This window comes from Delphinapterus leucas, chromosome 5, assembly GCF_059928025.1.
Source record: "Delphinapterus leucas isolate spDelLeu-1000000601 "Yukka" chromosome 5, BTC_Dleu_Yukka2, whole genome shotgun sequence".
NCBI lineage: Eukaryota > Metazoa > Chordata > Mammalia > Artiodactyla > Monodontidae > Delphinapterus > Delphinapterus leucas.
This window is the reverse complement of record NC_143133.1, coordinates 100898659-100911837: the sequence shown is the minus strand read 5'-3', so window position 1 is coordinate 100911837 and position 13179 is coordinate 100898659. Positions and strand designations below refer to the sequence as shown.

General features: G+C 38.6%; 1 protein-coding gene and 1 pseudogene across 23 annotated transcripts in view; both read right to left on the bottom strand.

The window, feature by feature from the left end:
• PTPN13 (protein tyrosine phosphatase non-receptor type 13) overlaps positions 1–13179 on the bottom strand; it is a 264276-nt gene that overhangs the window by 43450 nt on the left and 207647 nt on the right. For 22 of the 23 annotated variants that reach the window (XR_016393354.1, XM_022561623.3, XM_089912233.1 and 19 more), the window contains one exon: positions 1977–2032. Coding sequence is in view for 22 of the 23 variants with exons in the window: in XM_022561623.3 (XP_022417331.1) it covers positions 1977–2032 (56 nt within the window). In the remaining variant the exon portion in view is untranslated. Of the gene's footprint in view, positions 1–1976; positions 2033–8616; positions 9275–13179 lie in introns of those variants that run through there. The other variant, XM_089912256.1, reaches the window with a different exon arrangement.
• LOC111168087 (transcription initiation factor TFIID subunit 13 pseudogene) lies at positions 2039–4567 on the bottom strand (annotated as a pseudogene).

Below are 13179 nucleotides of genomic sequence, written 5' to 3'. Positions count from 1 at the left end.
GTGGAGCACAGGCTCCAGACACACAGGCTCAGCGGCCATGGCTCACGGGCCCAGCCGCTCCGCGGCATGTGGGATCTTCCTGAACCAGGGCACGAACCCGTGTCCCCTGCGTCGGCAGGCGGACTCTCAACCACTGCGCCACCAGGGAAGCCCCACTCTAAATTCTTGAGGTGTATTGGTCATTTAATCCTCATACAATCTAGGAGGTAGACAGATACTATCCCTGTTTTAGAGATGAGCTCAGGTAATTTGCTCAAGATCACAGAGTAAGTGACAAAGCCAGGACACAAACTGGGCAGCCTGATTCCAAGCCCATGTTCTTAATCTCTACCAGTTTGCCTCCCAACTGACATGGGGTTGCTCTCACCCTCTCATTTTCTCTCTTTTCCTTCTACTTATCTCCCATGTTGGCCTCTGCACTTCCCCTCTGGCCCTCTCCAGTTCCTTCTCCACAGTACACACCTTATCATGTCAGTCCCCTGCTTAAAAAACTCCATGGCCCCCATTTCTCTTGGGATAAAGGCCAAGGTCCTTACCCTGCTCCCTTCTCATCTCGGGCCCCTCTCCTGTTTGCTCTGCTGTCAGCCACTCTGGTCTAGTTCAGGCCCTCAGGTGCTCTGTGCCCTCTCCCGCCCTGGGGTCTTTGCACACGCTGTTCCTCTGCTTGGACAGCTCCACGCCGTCTTTCCCATACCCCTACCCCTGTCCTAGGCGACTCCTGTTCATGCTTCAGAACGTAAATGTCTCTTCAAGGAGAAACCTCACCTACTACTTACTGTCTGAGAACATCAAGCCCCCAGGTGATATCCTCTCACAGTTTGTCATGACTTTTTACAATAAACAGCATTTTTCATGGTCTATGATGATTTATTTGTGGGATTATTTGATTAATATTTGCCTTTATGCTAGACTGTGAGTTCCTTGGGTTAAGGAGCTTCTTTGTCTTGTTAACAGTGTATTTCAAGCACACTGTCTGGTTTATATTAGATGCTCAATAAATATCTGGATAATAATAATAATAAAAAAAGATACACTATTACTTTGCTTACATTAAGAAATAATATCAGACTATAATTTTATGACCCTTCATGAGACGTTAAAATTTTTAAAAAGTGTTTCCAAGAATCAGTAACATGTTAATAAAATCTGTATGTTAATAGTGTTTTCAATTTGCCACCCAAAGAATTTACACTAATTTATTCTTCCTCCCTTCCCCTGTTGACAGGGAAGAGCCTGTATCTTATTACTACTGGTGGCTGGCCCAGATATTTGCTGATCTTTTAAATATAAGACTATGCATTTCTATGTTAACAATATGTACCCCCTGTCTAACTTAGTGAAAAATTCACTGTCAATTTGCTTTTCTAGGAAAATGGAAATAGCTCCCTTTGACTGTTTGGTTATCATTTAATATGAAGCAAAATTTATGTACAACCACTTTGTTGGCCAACAATATATATAAACTCTTCCTGAGACATCATTTAGTGTTACAAAAATATCTTATTTTATATTAGAAACCGTTTTCAAAAAGAAAAACATTTGTGGGGGGTTTAAAATGTTTCTTACCTTCTTTGGTTTTATTTTCTTATTAAAGAATGAAATTTGTGAAGTATAGAAAAATTTAGAGAAACAGAAAAATAGGTTACCTATAATCACACCAGGAGAAGGTACTATCATCATTGTTGGCACATTTCCTTTTAGACTTTTCTTGGATTTTTTCTGATGGTCAAGAGAATACATTGCTTTTTTTGAGCAATGTCATAACAAACACATTGTCACATGTCACTAGAACCTCCTTGTAACAACATTCAGGAACATTTTTAATATTCAACCATAGTTCCATAATCTACTCAATAAGTCTCATTTGACTGGAAAAGACACATTAATTTAAAAATCAACATTTAAATGGAAATCTTGAGAGCACTTCTAAAAAGAGAATGAAAGTGTTATAAATATTTGAAAAATAGTTTTTTTACCTTTCAGTTTTTACTTTTTCTTCACAATATTCTTCACAGCCATTCATTTTGGTAGACTACAACAAAGAGAAACCAAAATCAAATTAGCCCATTGTACCAAACAAACAAACAAACCAAAAACAATCCTATACAATGTTCAATTTTATTTCCTATATTTACTGTTATTATTCATCATCATGTTACACAGACACACGACATTCAATCAATGCATGCCAAACTGTGGCTAAGGCATCTGCAGTGGCACAAGAGTTTTGGCTGGCTCCACTTATTCACCTCACACTCATCTTGGCTTTTCATTAATTTCTTTTTATATATATATAAATTTATTTTTTTATTTTTGGCTGCATTGGGTCTTCATTGCTGCGCGCGGGCTTTCTCTAGTTGTGGCGAGTGGGGGCTACTCTTCCTTGCGGTGCACAGGCTTCTCATTGCGGTGGCTTCTCCTGTTGCAGAGCACGGGCTCTAGGCGCGTGGACTTCAGTAGTTGTGGTGCACGGGCTTAGTTGCTCTGCGGCATGTGGGATCTTCCCAGACCAGGGCTCGAACCCGCATCCCCTGCATCGGCAGGCGGATTCTTAACCACTGCGCCACCAGGGAAGTCCCTTTCATTTCTTATATAAGGGATATGAATGTATAGAGGTAAGGAAAAAGAAAAATCTAAAGTAACAATTATTTAGATGTGCATACATGGCATATGTTTTTACACTACTTCAATTTTAAAATCTAAAATTTCCAATGTGTTATCTTGCCCATTTATTTAATTTTTAAAATTTTTAATTAAAGTATAGTTGATTTACAATGTTTTGTTAGTTCCTGGTGTACAGCAAAGTGATTCACATACACACACACATATATATATACACACACATGTATATTCTTTTTCATGTTCTTTTCCATTATGGTTTATTACAGAATATTGAATATAGTTCCCTGTGCTATACAGTAGGATGTTGTTGTTTATCTGTTTTATATATAGTAGTTTGTATATGCTGATACCAAACTCCTAATTTATCCCTCTCCCACCCCTTTTGCCCTTTGGTAACCATCAAGTTTTCTATATCTGTGAGTCTGTTTCTGTTTTGTAAATAAGTTCATTTGTATCATATATTTTTCTTTTTAATTTTTCATACTTTATTCCTTATACTGATAGGTTAAGAAAGTAAAATTTTCCTAAGTACTAATTCATAGATAATGTTTATAAGCGGGACACAAAACATTCAGTTTCACAAACAGTAATATCCAATGATCCCTTAAATGCAATTTGAATCCTTACTTTAAGCTAAGTGCAAGAATAATACAATAAGCTAAATACGAACAAAACCTGTATATGCTGAACTACAAAAGTGGTTTCCATGGCCACACATGGTCTTAGTTAAGTACACATTTCCACAATGAACAAGTACTAACAAATAAGTTAATAAACACTACCCCAAATGCTTATCCTGCTACTGAAAGCACTTATTTTTAGAAGCTTTGACCTGGGAAAATGAGTTCTCTTAAAAACTGACAAATAGTATAAGCCCTGAAGATTTTAAATCAAATAAGTCTTCCAACACAGAAGCATTCATAGGGAAGTTTTAGTTTCTCAAAAAATAAAAAATTAAAATGAAAAAAATCACTCTTGTTATCTAAAGAGTATTAAAACAAATTATCTTAAGACAAATAAACACTCCTAAAAAAGGTTGTATTTTCTATCATTTTCTCCTTAAAGGTTGTATTTTTTATCATTTTCTCCTTAAAAGTCTTTTAATAACTTAAGACTACTGTAATCTAAAAACTTTAGAATACATGAAGCACATGTCTTCGCTATCAAAGGTACCATTTAGATTTCACATATTAAACAGCTACAGTACAGCCTACAATGGCACAAGTACACCTAATACATAAATATTAATTCATCATTTAGATGGTCAAAAGTCAGAAGGAACTGAATGGTTTGCAAGGTACTTTGACTTACATGTGGTCATTAAAATCCAGTAATTAATTCAAAGTATGGTAATATAATGGCAGGCAATTAAAGGCTCAAATATCACTCCAAAATTGGAGACACGAAAATAAAGACTGAAAACGTTGTGGTTCTCCATTTTTCATTCACATGGCTAGATATCAGAACCTTACTGTGGAAAATAGTTATTAAATATGGTTTCCCCAGAAAATCATGAAGCTTCAGAAAGTACAAAAAGTGTCAAGATCCATAGTTTGCTTCATCAAATGCTCTTCTAGCTCGTTTCAATTCTTCATTCATAGTAAGCAAGTCTTTAACCCTAGCAAACTTTCTTGGGTCCTTTCGAATCAAGAAGACGATATCTTCAACTTGTACCCGACCTTGTCTTCCAATTGACATTGCCTTGTGAGTCATTTCGGTGATGAACTCTATGATAAGGTCTTCAAGAATATCTACTGACTCAGTATAAGGATTATGGTCATCCCCAAACCCATACATCATACACTGTAATGCTTTAGAAAAAAAGTCTCTTTCTTTTACCCTGTCCACCTTCTGCACCTCCTCCAATTTCTTCATTTTCTTCCTCAAAGGTGGGGTTTTCTTCTTCATCTGCCACCCCAGCAGCCAGCCACCTCCAGGGCCTGTATCATATTTTAGATTCCACATATAAGGGCTATCATATTTGCCCTTTTATTTTTTAAAGCGAGGGGTGTCTCCCTAGGAAACTGAGATCAATCAGGTCGTACTTTAACTGAGTATGGTGTCACAGAGACCCAAGTCCTGCAGAAGCAGTTTGCTAAAATCAGGAGATGCCAAGTTGCATTCTTACATGGTTAATCTTACATTTAAATCTTCATTAGGACAAATTATCTTAAATGAGAAATTCCTTCCATTTCAAGATCCTGCATTATCTGGCCTCTGTCTACCTCTACAATCCATCTGGTTTTACTCTCCTCTTCACTAACTAGGATTCAAACTGATGGGCCTTTCTTTTAGCTCTTCAAAATCGCTCTTTTTTCACTTTTTCCTTGTTTAATCTAAGTGTCTTTACCTTCTGAGGATGTTTCCTAACCACCCAGTCTAAAAGTGGGTCTCCTTGGTATTCTCTTTCGTAGCACTTTTTTAAACTTCATAGACCTCATCACAACTTGTAATTGCGTGTTTATTTGATCTTTTAGGTACAGACTCTGTAGAGTTAAAAAGTATCTATAATAAAGTGACTCTGATATCATTTTCAGTTTATCTGAGGGAAACACAGAACTTCTATGGTGGAAGAAATAAAGTAGATTGTTTTTATCCACTGACAACTGAAAAAAAACCTTCTTAGACCTTATCCGTTTTTTTAAAAAAATAAATTTGTTCTTCGCTGTGTTCGGTCTTCGTTGCTGCGTGCGGGCTTTCTTTAGTTGCAGCGAGTGGGGGCTGCTCTTCGTTGCAGTGCGCGGGCTTCTCATTGTGGTGGCTTCTCTTGTTGTGGAGCATGGGCTCTAGGTGCACGGGCTTCAGCAGTTGCGGCATGCGGGCTTACTTGCTCTGTGGCATGTGGGATCTTCCCAGACCAGGGCTTGAACGCAACAGGCTCCGGACGCGCAGGCTCAGTGGCCATGGCCCACGGGCGCAGCCGCTCCGCGGCATGTGGGATCTTCCCGGACCGGGGCACGAACCCACGTCCCCTGCATCGGCAGGCGGACTCTTAACCACTGCGCCATCAGGGAAGCCCATGGCAGGCGGATTCTTAACCACTGCGCCACCAGGGAAGCCCTCCTTATCCGTTTTTAGAAGCTGATAATTTTAGTCTGGGTTAAAACTTTTTTCCAAGTAGTCATTTGGATTTCTTATTCCCCATCATAATCCTGATCTAGGAATCACCATGTGTGCAATCATTTTGCAAAGTATACAGCCTTTTATAAAGGTGTTACTGGGCTTCCCTGGTGGCGCAGTGGTTAAGAATCTGCCTGCCAATGCGGGGGGCACAGGTTCGAGCCCTGGGCCTGGAAAATCCCACATGCCATGGAGCAACTAAGCCCGTGCGCCACAACTACTGAGCCTGCGCTCTAGAGCCTGTGAGCCACAACTACTGAAGCCCACGCACCTAGATCCCGTGCTCTGCAACAAGAGAAACCACCACAATGAGAAGCCCGCAGACCACAACAAAGAGAAAGCCCGCGCACAGCAACGAAGACTCAATGCAGCCAAAAATAAATAAATAAATTTATTAAAAGAGTAAAGTGTTATTATTAACATTAAAATAATGAGATAAAGCCCAATTGGAAAAACACTATAGCAATACTTGTATTAACCAATTTTTCACTATTTTTGCAAAGTTTACCTATGTATGGTTTGGGGGTGGGTCGGTCAGTCTTCTTATTCTGGATTGTAGGCTCTTTGGAAGAGGAGGAGGCTGTAGTACTGCCTCAAGGAAAAAATTTAAGGTTTTTATCATGGCCAGCCTGTTTGAAGGTTAGTTTGTAATCCTACTGCTCAAAGAATCCAGATCCAGCAACTTGAAGAGTAGAGGAGGTATCTGCTGGATCTAGGACCAGCTACATAATTTGTAGTGCCCAGTGCCAGATGAAAACAAGGGCTCTTTCTTTGGCATGGCATGTAAGTCATTTCATGAACCCATCCCTATCTCTTAAGCCTTAGCTTTCAAGACACCATGTGATACCCTAATAGCAATGATTTAGTGCCCTGAATTTTCCATGTTGATCCAGACCTTTGTACCTTTGCTGAGAAGCTCCTCGGTATGGAATGCTCTTTCCCATTTTATCTCACCTATCAAAATCTTTAAAATGCTAATTCTCTAGGAGGCTTTAATAACCATACCCACATACTCCTGTATAGCCCCTATATTCCCTAATTCTTTATAATCCTCTCTGAACTCCACATAGACACTGTTTTTTTACTATAGCTTTTTGTAGAGTTGAAAGTAAAATTAAGTTATTCTGATATTAATTTCAATTTATTTGTGGGAAATCAGAGCTTCCATGGAGGAAGAAAATTTACTTATTTGCATGTGTACATCTCCCAAATTGACTGCTAGATTGCACAAACAAATTTAGGACGGACACCCTGACGTCCCTTCTTACCCTGTTATCCCCAAAATAAACAAGCTCAGCAACAGCTGAAGTGAAGAGTTTTGAAACTTTCGGTAGTAATTTACAATAATGTGTATGACTGGCATTCATTCACAAATAACACACAGACATTGGCCTGAAGTACTTCGCTAAGAGGTATAGTAGTACCCCTTTATCTGAGGGGTGATACGTTCCAAGACACCCAGTGAATGCCTGATACCACAGACAGTGCTGAACTCTGTTTTCTGTTCATGTCTTCCACTCACAAATTGAATGCCTCTTCCATCTTAACTAAGCATTTTTCATGCACTGTGGCCTTAACTTTTGCAGTTTGAGGTGCAACAGCAAAACCAGCACAAATTTCTTTTTCCTTCTTCACAATTTCGCAGATAGATTTGTTCTTACCATAGATTTTAGCAACTAACCTCAGCATATGATTTTTCTCTTTCCTTATGAAGTAGAGAACTTTCACCTTTTCACTTAAAGGAAGCACTTATGGCTTCTCTTTAGCAACATCCAGATTGCCAGCATCACTACTCTTGTACTGCAGGGCCATCATTGAATAAGAGTTACATGAACACAAACACTTGGATACTGCCATGACCGCTCCGATAACCAAGATGCCTACTAAGTGAATAATGGGCAAGATACATTGGACAAAGGGATGATTTATGTCCTGGGTGGGACGGAGTGAGACGGAGCAAGACTTCATCTCACTGCTTAGAATGGCACATCATTTAAAACTTATGAATTGTTTATTTCTGGAATTTCCACTTAACATTTTCCAACTGTGGTTGACCGTAAGTAACTGAAACCCCCGAAAGTGAAACTGTAGATGGGGGGCCGGGGGCTACTATAGTTAAGTATAGAGACAATTAATTGCAGCAGAGGGACAAATGCAACGACTTACACAAGTAGCTATCAGAGGGATAATCTTTCTTTTTAAAAAGGACATTCCTCTACTTTTTATAATACCAGTGGATAGCACCTTAACTTCTGGCACATAACTTTCAGGGTTGCAAAATACACTGTTAAGAACCAATTCAGTAAATAATCATTTGTTTAGGGTGATTCCCAACGTGGCACACTTACAAATTTCTGAATATTTAAAAAAACTCTATGGAACTCTTTAAAACTACTCAAATGTAGGTAATATTCGAGAAACGTTAAGATGAAACAAAACTTTTCTAGAATACTGGTTCAGTCTTTCAGCGATGAAGATTAGTCATATTTGTCTCTTGAATTTGCCTTCTTATGAATATAATTAACATTGTGACTTTAACACATTTAGATTTTGAAACATATGAAACTTTTTCATGTTTTTATTTCAGTACCTTGTGTCCTCTTTTCCTAAATTTGTTTTCTGCTTTCTTTGTTTTGCTTACCATTAGCCAAAATCTCTTCTAAAGCAGAAGTCTCACCTATTCAAGTGCTAATTTGTTTTTCAGGATCGACTGGCCCGAAATACTTGGTCTTAAACATCTTGAATTCTCAAGACACAAATTTGTGGGCTCTATCTATACTTCGGTGGCAGGACAACTTATGTATTATTTACATAATATTTCCTAATAACTGGTAGGAATATTCTCCCTCCAAGAACCTTAATTTTTATATTTGTTCTGGATAGATTTACATCCTAATTCTACTATGTAAACTTTAGAATCATTTCACAAAGCCACCCTGCCTCTTATTAAAACAAACAACGAAACAAAACAGAAACCTCAAAATATTTTATGGGACCATATTTAATTTAGGGGTGAATCTAGGGAGAACTTAAATTTTAGATTTTTTTCTATCAAAGAACAATGAATGTTTTTAATACTTCTTTTGTGCTTCTCTGTAGAGTTTTAAAGTATTTATAATATAAATATGTACATTCTTGGTTGAATTTATGCCTAGAGCTCTTGTTTTGTAACTATTGTGAATAAAATTTGATTATACATATATAATTAAATTTTCCATATCCACACAAAGACGTGCACATGAGTGTTCTTTTTTCTTCTTTTAAAAAATTTATTTATTTTATTTATTTATTTTTGGCTGCATTGGGTCTTTGTTGCTGCGCACGGACTTTCTCCAGTTGTGGCAAGCAGGGACTACTCTTTGTTGTGGTGCGCGGGCTTCTCGTTGCGGTGGCTTCTCTTTTTGCAGAGCACAGGCTCTAGGCATGTGGGCTTCAGTAGCTGTGGCATGCAGGCTCAGTAGTTGTGGTGCACAGGCTCAGTTGCTCCACGGCATGTGGGATCCTTCCAGACCAGGGATCGAACCTGTGTCCCCTGCATTGGCAGGCGGGTTTTCAACCACTGTGCCACCCAGGAAGCCCTTGATTATATTTTATAAGTGGCTAAGACAAAGACTGTGTTATGAACTGACCTGTGTCCCGCCAAAGTTCACAGGTTGAAGCCCTAACCCCCAATGGGACTGTATTTGGAAATAGGGTCTTTAAGGAGATAACTGAGGCTAAATGAGGTCATGAGGATGGGGCTCTAATCCAATAGGATTGGTGTCCTTATAAGAAGAGGAAGAGACACCAGGAGTGTGTGCACACAAAGGAAAGACCATGTGAGGACACAGCTAGAAGAGAGCTGCCTACAAGCCAAGGAGAGAGGTCTTGCCAGAAACCAAACCTTCTAACACCTTGATTGTAGAAGTCCAGCCTCCAGAACTGTGAAAAGATAAATTTTCTCTCTCTTTTTTTAAGCCACTCAGGTTGTGGTGTTTTGTTATGGCAGCCCAAGCAAACAAGAACAGACTACAAACCCAAATGCCTGCAGGAATCAGAAAAATAATATAAACCTTTGAAGTGCTCGGGTTGAGGGCATAATTCTGTCTTGTGAGACCTAGAATTTACATTATAAAGAAATAGGAATCTTTGCTGCATTACTGTTTATAATAAATTTAATACTCATAATATATAGTCAACTTAATAAATTATGGTATATCTATGCAAGAGAAGAATAGGGAAGCATTAGAATGTATGAGACAGAGAGGGCAGACAACAGAAGCAAGAACTACAGTCCTGCAGCCTGTGGAACAAAAACCACATTTGCAGAAAGACAGACAAGATGAAAAGGCAGAAGGCTATGTACCAGATGAAGGAACAAGATAAAACCCCAGAAAAACAACTAAATGAAGTGGAGATAGGCAACCTTCACAAAAGAATTCAGAATAATGATAGTGAAGATGATCCAGGACCTCGGAAAAAGAATGGAGGCAAAGATCAATACGGTGCAAGAAATGTTTAACAAAGACCTAGAAGAATTAAAGAACAAACAAACAGACATGAACAATACGATAACTGAAATGAAAACTACACTAGAAGGAATCAATAGCAGAATAACTGAGGCAGAAAAATGGATAAGTGACCTGGAAGACAGAACGGTGGAATGCACTGCTGCAGAACAGAATAAAGAAAAAAGAATGAAAAGAAATTAAGACAGCCTAACGGACCTCTGGGACAACATTAAATGCAACAACATTCGTATTATAGGTGTCCCAGAAGGAGAAGAGAGAGAGAAAGGAGCTGAGAAAATAGATTATAGTCGAAACTTCCCTAACATGGGAAAGGAAATAGCCACTCAAGTCCAGGAAGCCCAGCGAGTCCCATACAGGATAAACCCAAGGAGAAACATGCCGAGACACATAGTAATCAGACTGGCAAAAATTAAAGACAATTCATTGAAAGCTGCAAGGGAAAAATGACAAATAACATACAAGGGAACTCCCATAAGGTTAATAGCTGATTTCTCAACAGAAACTCTACAAGCCAGAAGGGAGTGGCATGATATACTTAAAGTGATGAAAGGGAAGAACCTACAACCAAGATTACCCTACCTGGCAAGGATCTCATTCAGATTCGATGGAGAAATCAAAAGCTTTACAGATAAGCAAAAGCTAAGAGAATTCAGCACCACCAAACCAGCTCTACAACAAATGCTAAAGGAACTTCTTGAAGTGGGAAACACAAGAGAAGAAAAGGACCTACAAAAACAAACCCAAAACAATTAAGAAAATGGTTATAGGAACATACATATCAATAATTACCTTAAATGTGAATGGATTAAATGCTCCAACCAAAAGACACAGGCTTGCTGAATGGATAAAAAAATAAGACCCATGGGCTTCCCTCGTGGCGCGGTGGTTGAGAGTCTGCCTGCCGATGCAGGGGACACAGGTTCATGCCCCGGTGCAGGAGGATCCCACATGCCACGGAGCGGCTAGGCCCATGAGTCACGGCCGCTGAGCCTGCGCGTCCGGAGCTCCGCAATGGGAGAGGCCACAACAGTGAAAGCCCTGCGTACCGCCAAAAAAAAAAAAAAGACCCATAATATGCTGTCTACAAGAGACCCACTTCAGACCTAGGGACACATACAGACTGAAAGTGAGGGGATGGAAAAAGATATTCCATGCAAATGGAAATCAAAAGAAAGCTGGAGTAGCAATACTCCTATCAGATAAAATAGACTTGAAAATAAAGAATGTTACAAGAGACAAGGAAGGACACTACATAATGATCAAGGGATCAATCCAAGAAGCAGACATAACAATTATAAATATATATGCACCCAACATAGGAGCGCCTCAATACATAAGGCAACTGCTAACAGCTATAAAAGAGGAAATTGACAGTAACACAATAATAGTAGGGGACTTTAACACCTCACTTACACCAATGGACAGATCATCCCAAATGAAAATAAATAAGGAAACAGAAGCTTTAAATGACATAATAGACCAGATAGATTTAATTGATATTATAGGACATTACATCCAAAAACAGCAGATTACACTTTCTTCTCAAGTGCGCATGGAACATTCTCCAGGATAGATCACATCTCGGGTCACAAATCAATCCTCAGTAAATTTAAGAAAATTGAAATCATATCAAGCATCTTTTCTGACCACAACGCTATGAGATTAGAAATGAATGTTAAAAAACACAAACACATGGAGGCTAAACAATACATTACTAAATAACCAACAGATCACTGAAGAAATCAAAGAGGAAATCAAAAAATACCTAGAGACAATGGATGATGAAAACACGACGATCCAACACCTATGGGATGCAGCAAAAGCAGTTCTAAGAGGGAAGTTTACAGCTATACAAGCCTACCTCAAGAAACAAGAAAACTCTCAAATAAACAATCTAACCCTACACCTAAAGGAACTGTAGAAAGAAGAACAAACAAAACCCAAAGGTAGCAGAAGGAAAGAAACCATAAAGGTCAGAGCAGAAGTAAATGAAATAGAAACAAAGAAAACAACAGCAAAGATCAATAAAACTAAAAGCTGGTTCTCTGACAAGATAAACAAAATTGATAAACCATTAGCCAGACTCATCAAGAAAAAGAGGGACAGGACTCAAGTCAATAAAATTAGAAATGAAAAAGGAGAAGTTACAACAGACACTGCAGAAATACAAAGCATCCTAAGAAACTACTACAAGCAACTCTATGCCAACAAAATGGACAACCTGGAAGAAATGGACAAGTTCTTAGAAAGGTATAATCTTCCAAGACTGAAACCAGAAAGAAATAGGAAATATGAACAGACAAATCACAAGTAATGAAATTGAAACTGTGATTAAAAATCTTCCAACAAATGGAAGTCCAGGACCAGATGGCTTCACAGGTGAATTCTATCAAACATTTAGAGAAGAGCTAACACCCATACTTCTCAAACTCTTCCAAGAAACTGCAGAGGAAGGAACACTCCCAAACGCATTCTATGAGGCCACCATCACCCTGATACCAAAACCAGACAAAGATACTAAAAAAAAAGAAAATTACAGACCAATATCACTGATGAATATAGATCCAAAAATCTTCAACAAAATACTAGCAAACAGAATCCAACAACACATTAAAAGGATCATACCCCATGATCAAGTGGGATTTATCCCAGGGATGCAAGGATTCTTCAATATATGCTAATCAATCAATGTGATACACCATATTAACAAATTTAAGATAAAAACCATATGATCATCTCAATAGATGCAGAAAAAGCTTTTGACAAAATTGAAGACCCATTTATGATAAAAACTCTCCAGAAAGTGGGCACAGAAGGAACCTACCTCAACATAATAAAGGCCATAGATGACAAACCCACAGCAAACATCATTCTCAATGGTGAAAAACTGAAAGCATTTCCTCTAAGATCAGGAACAAGACAAGGA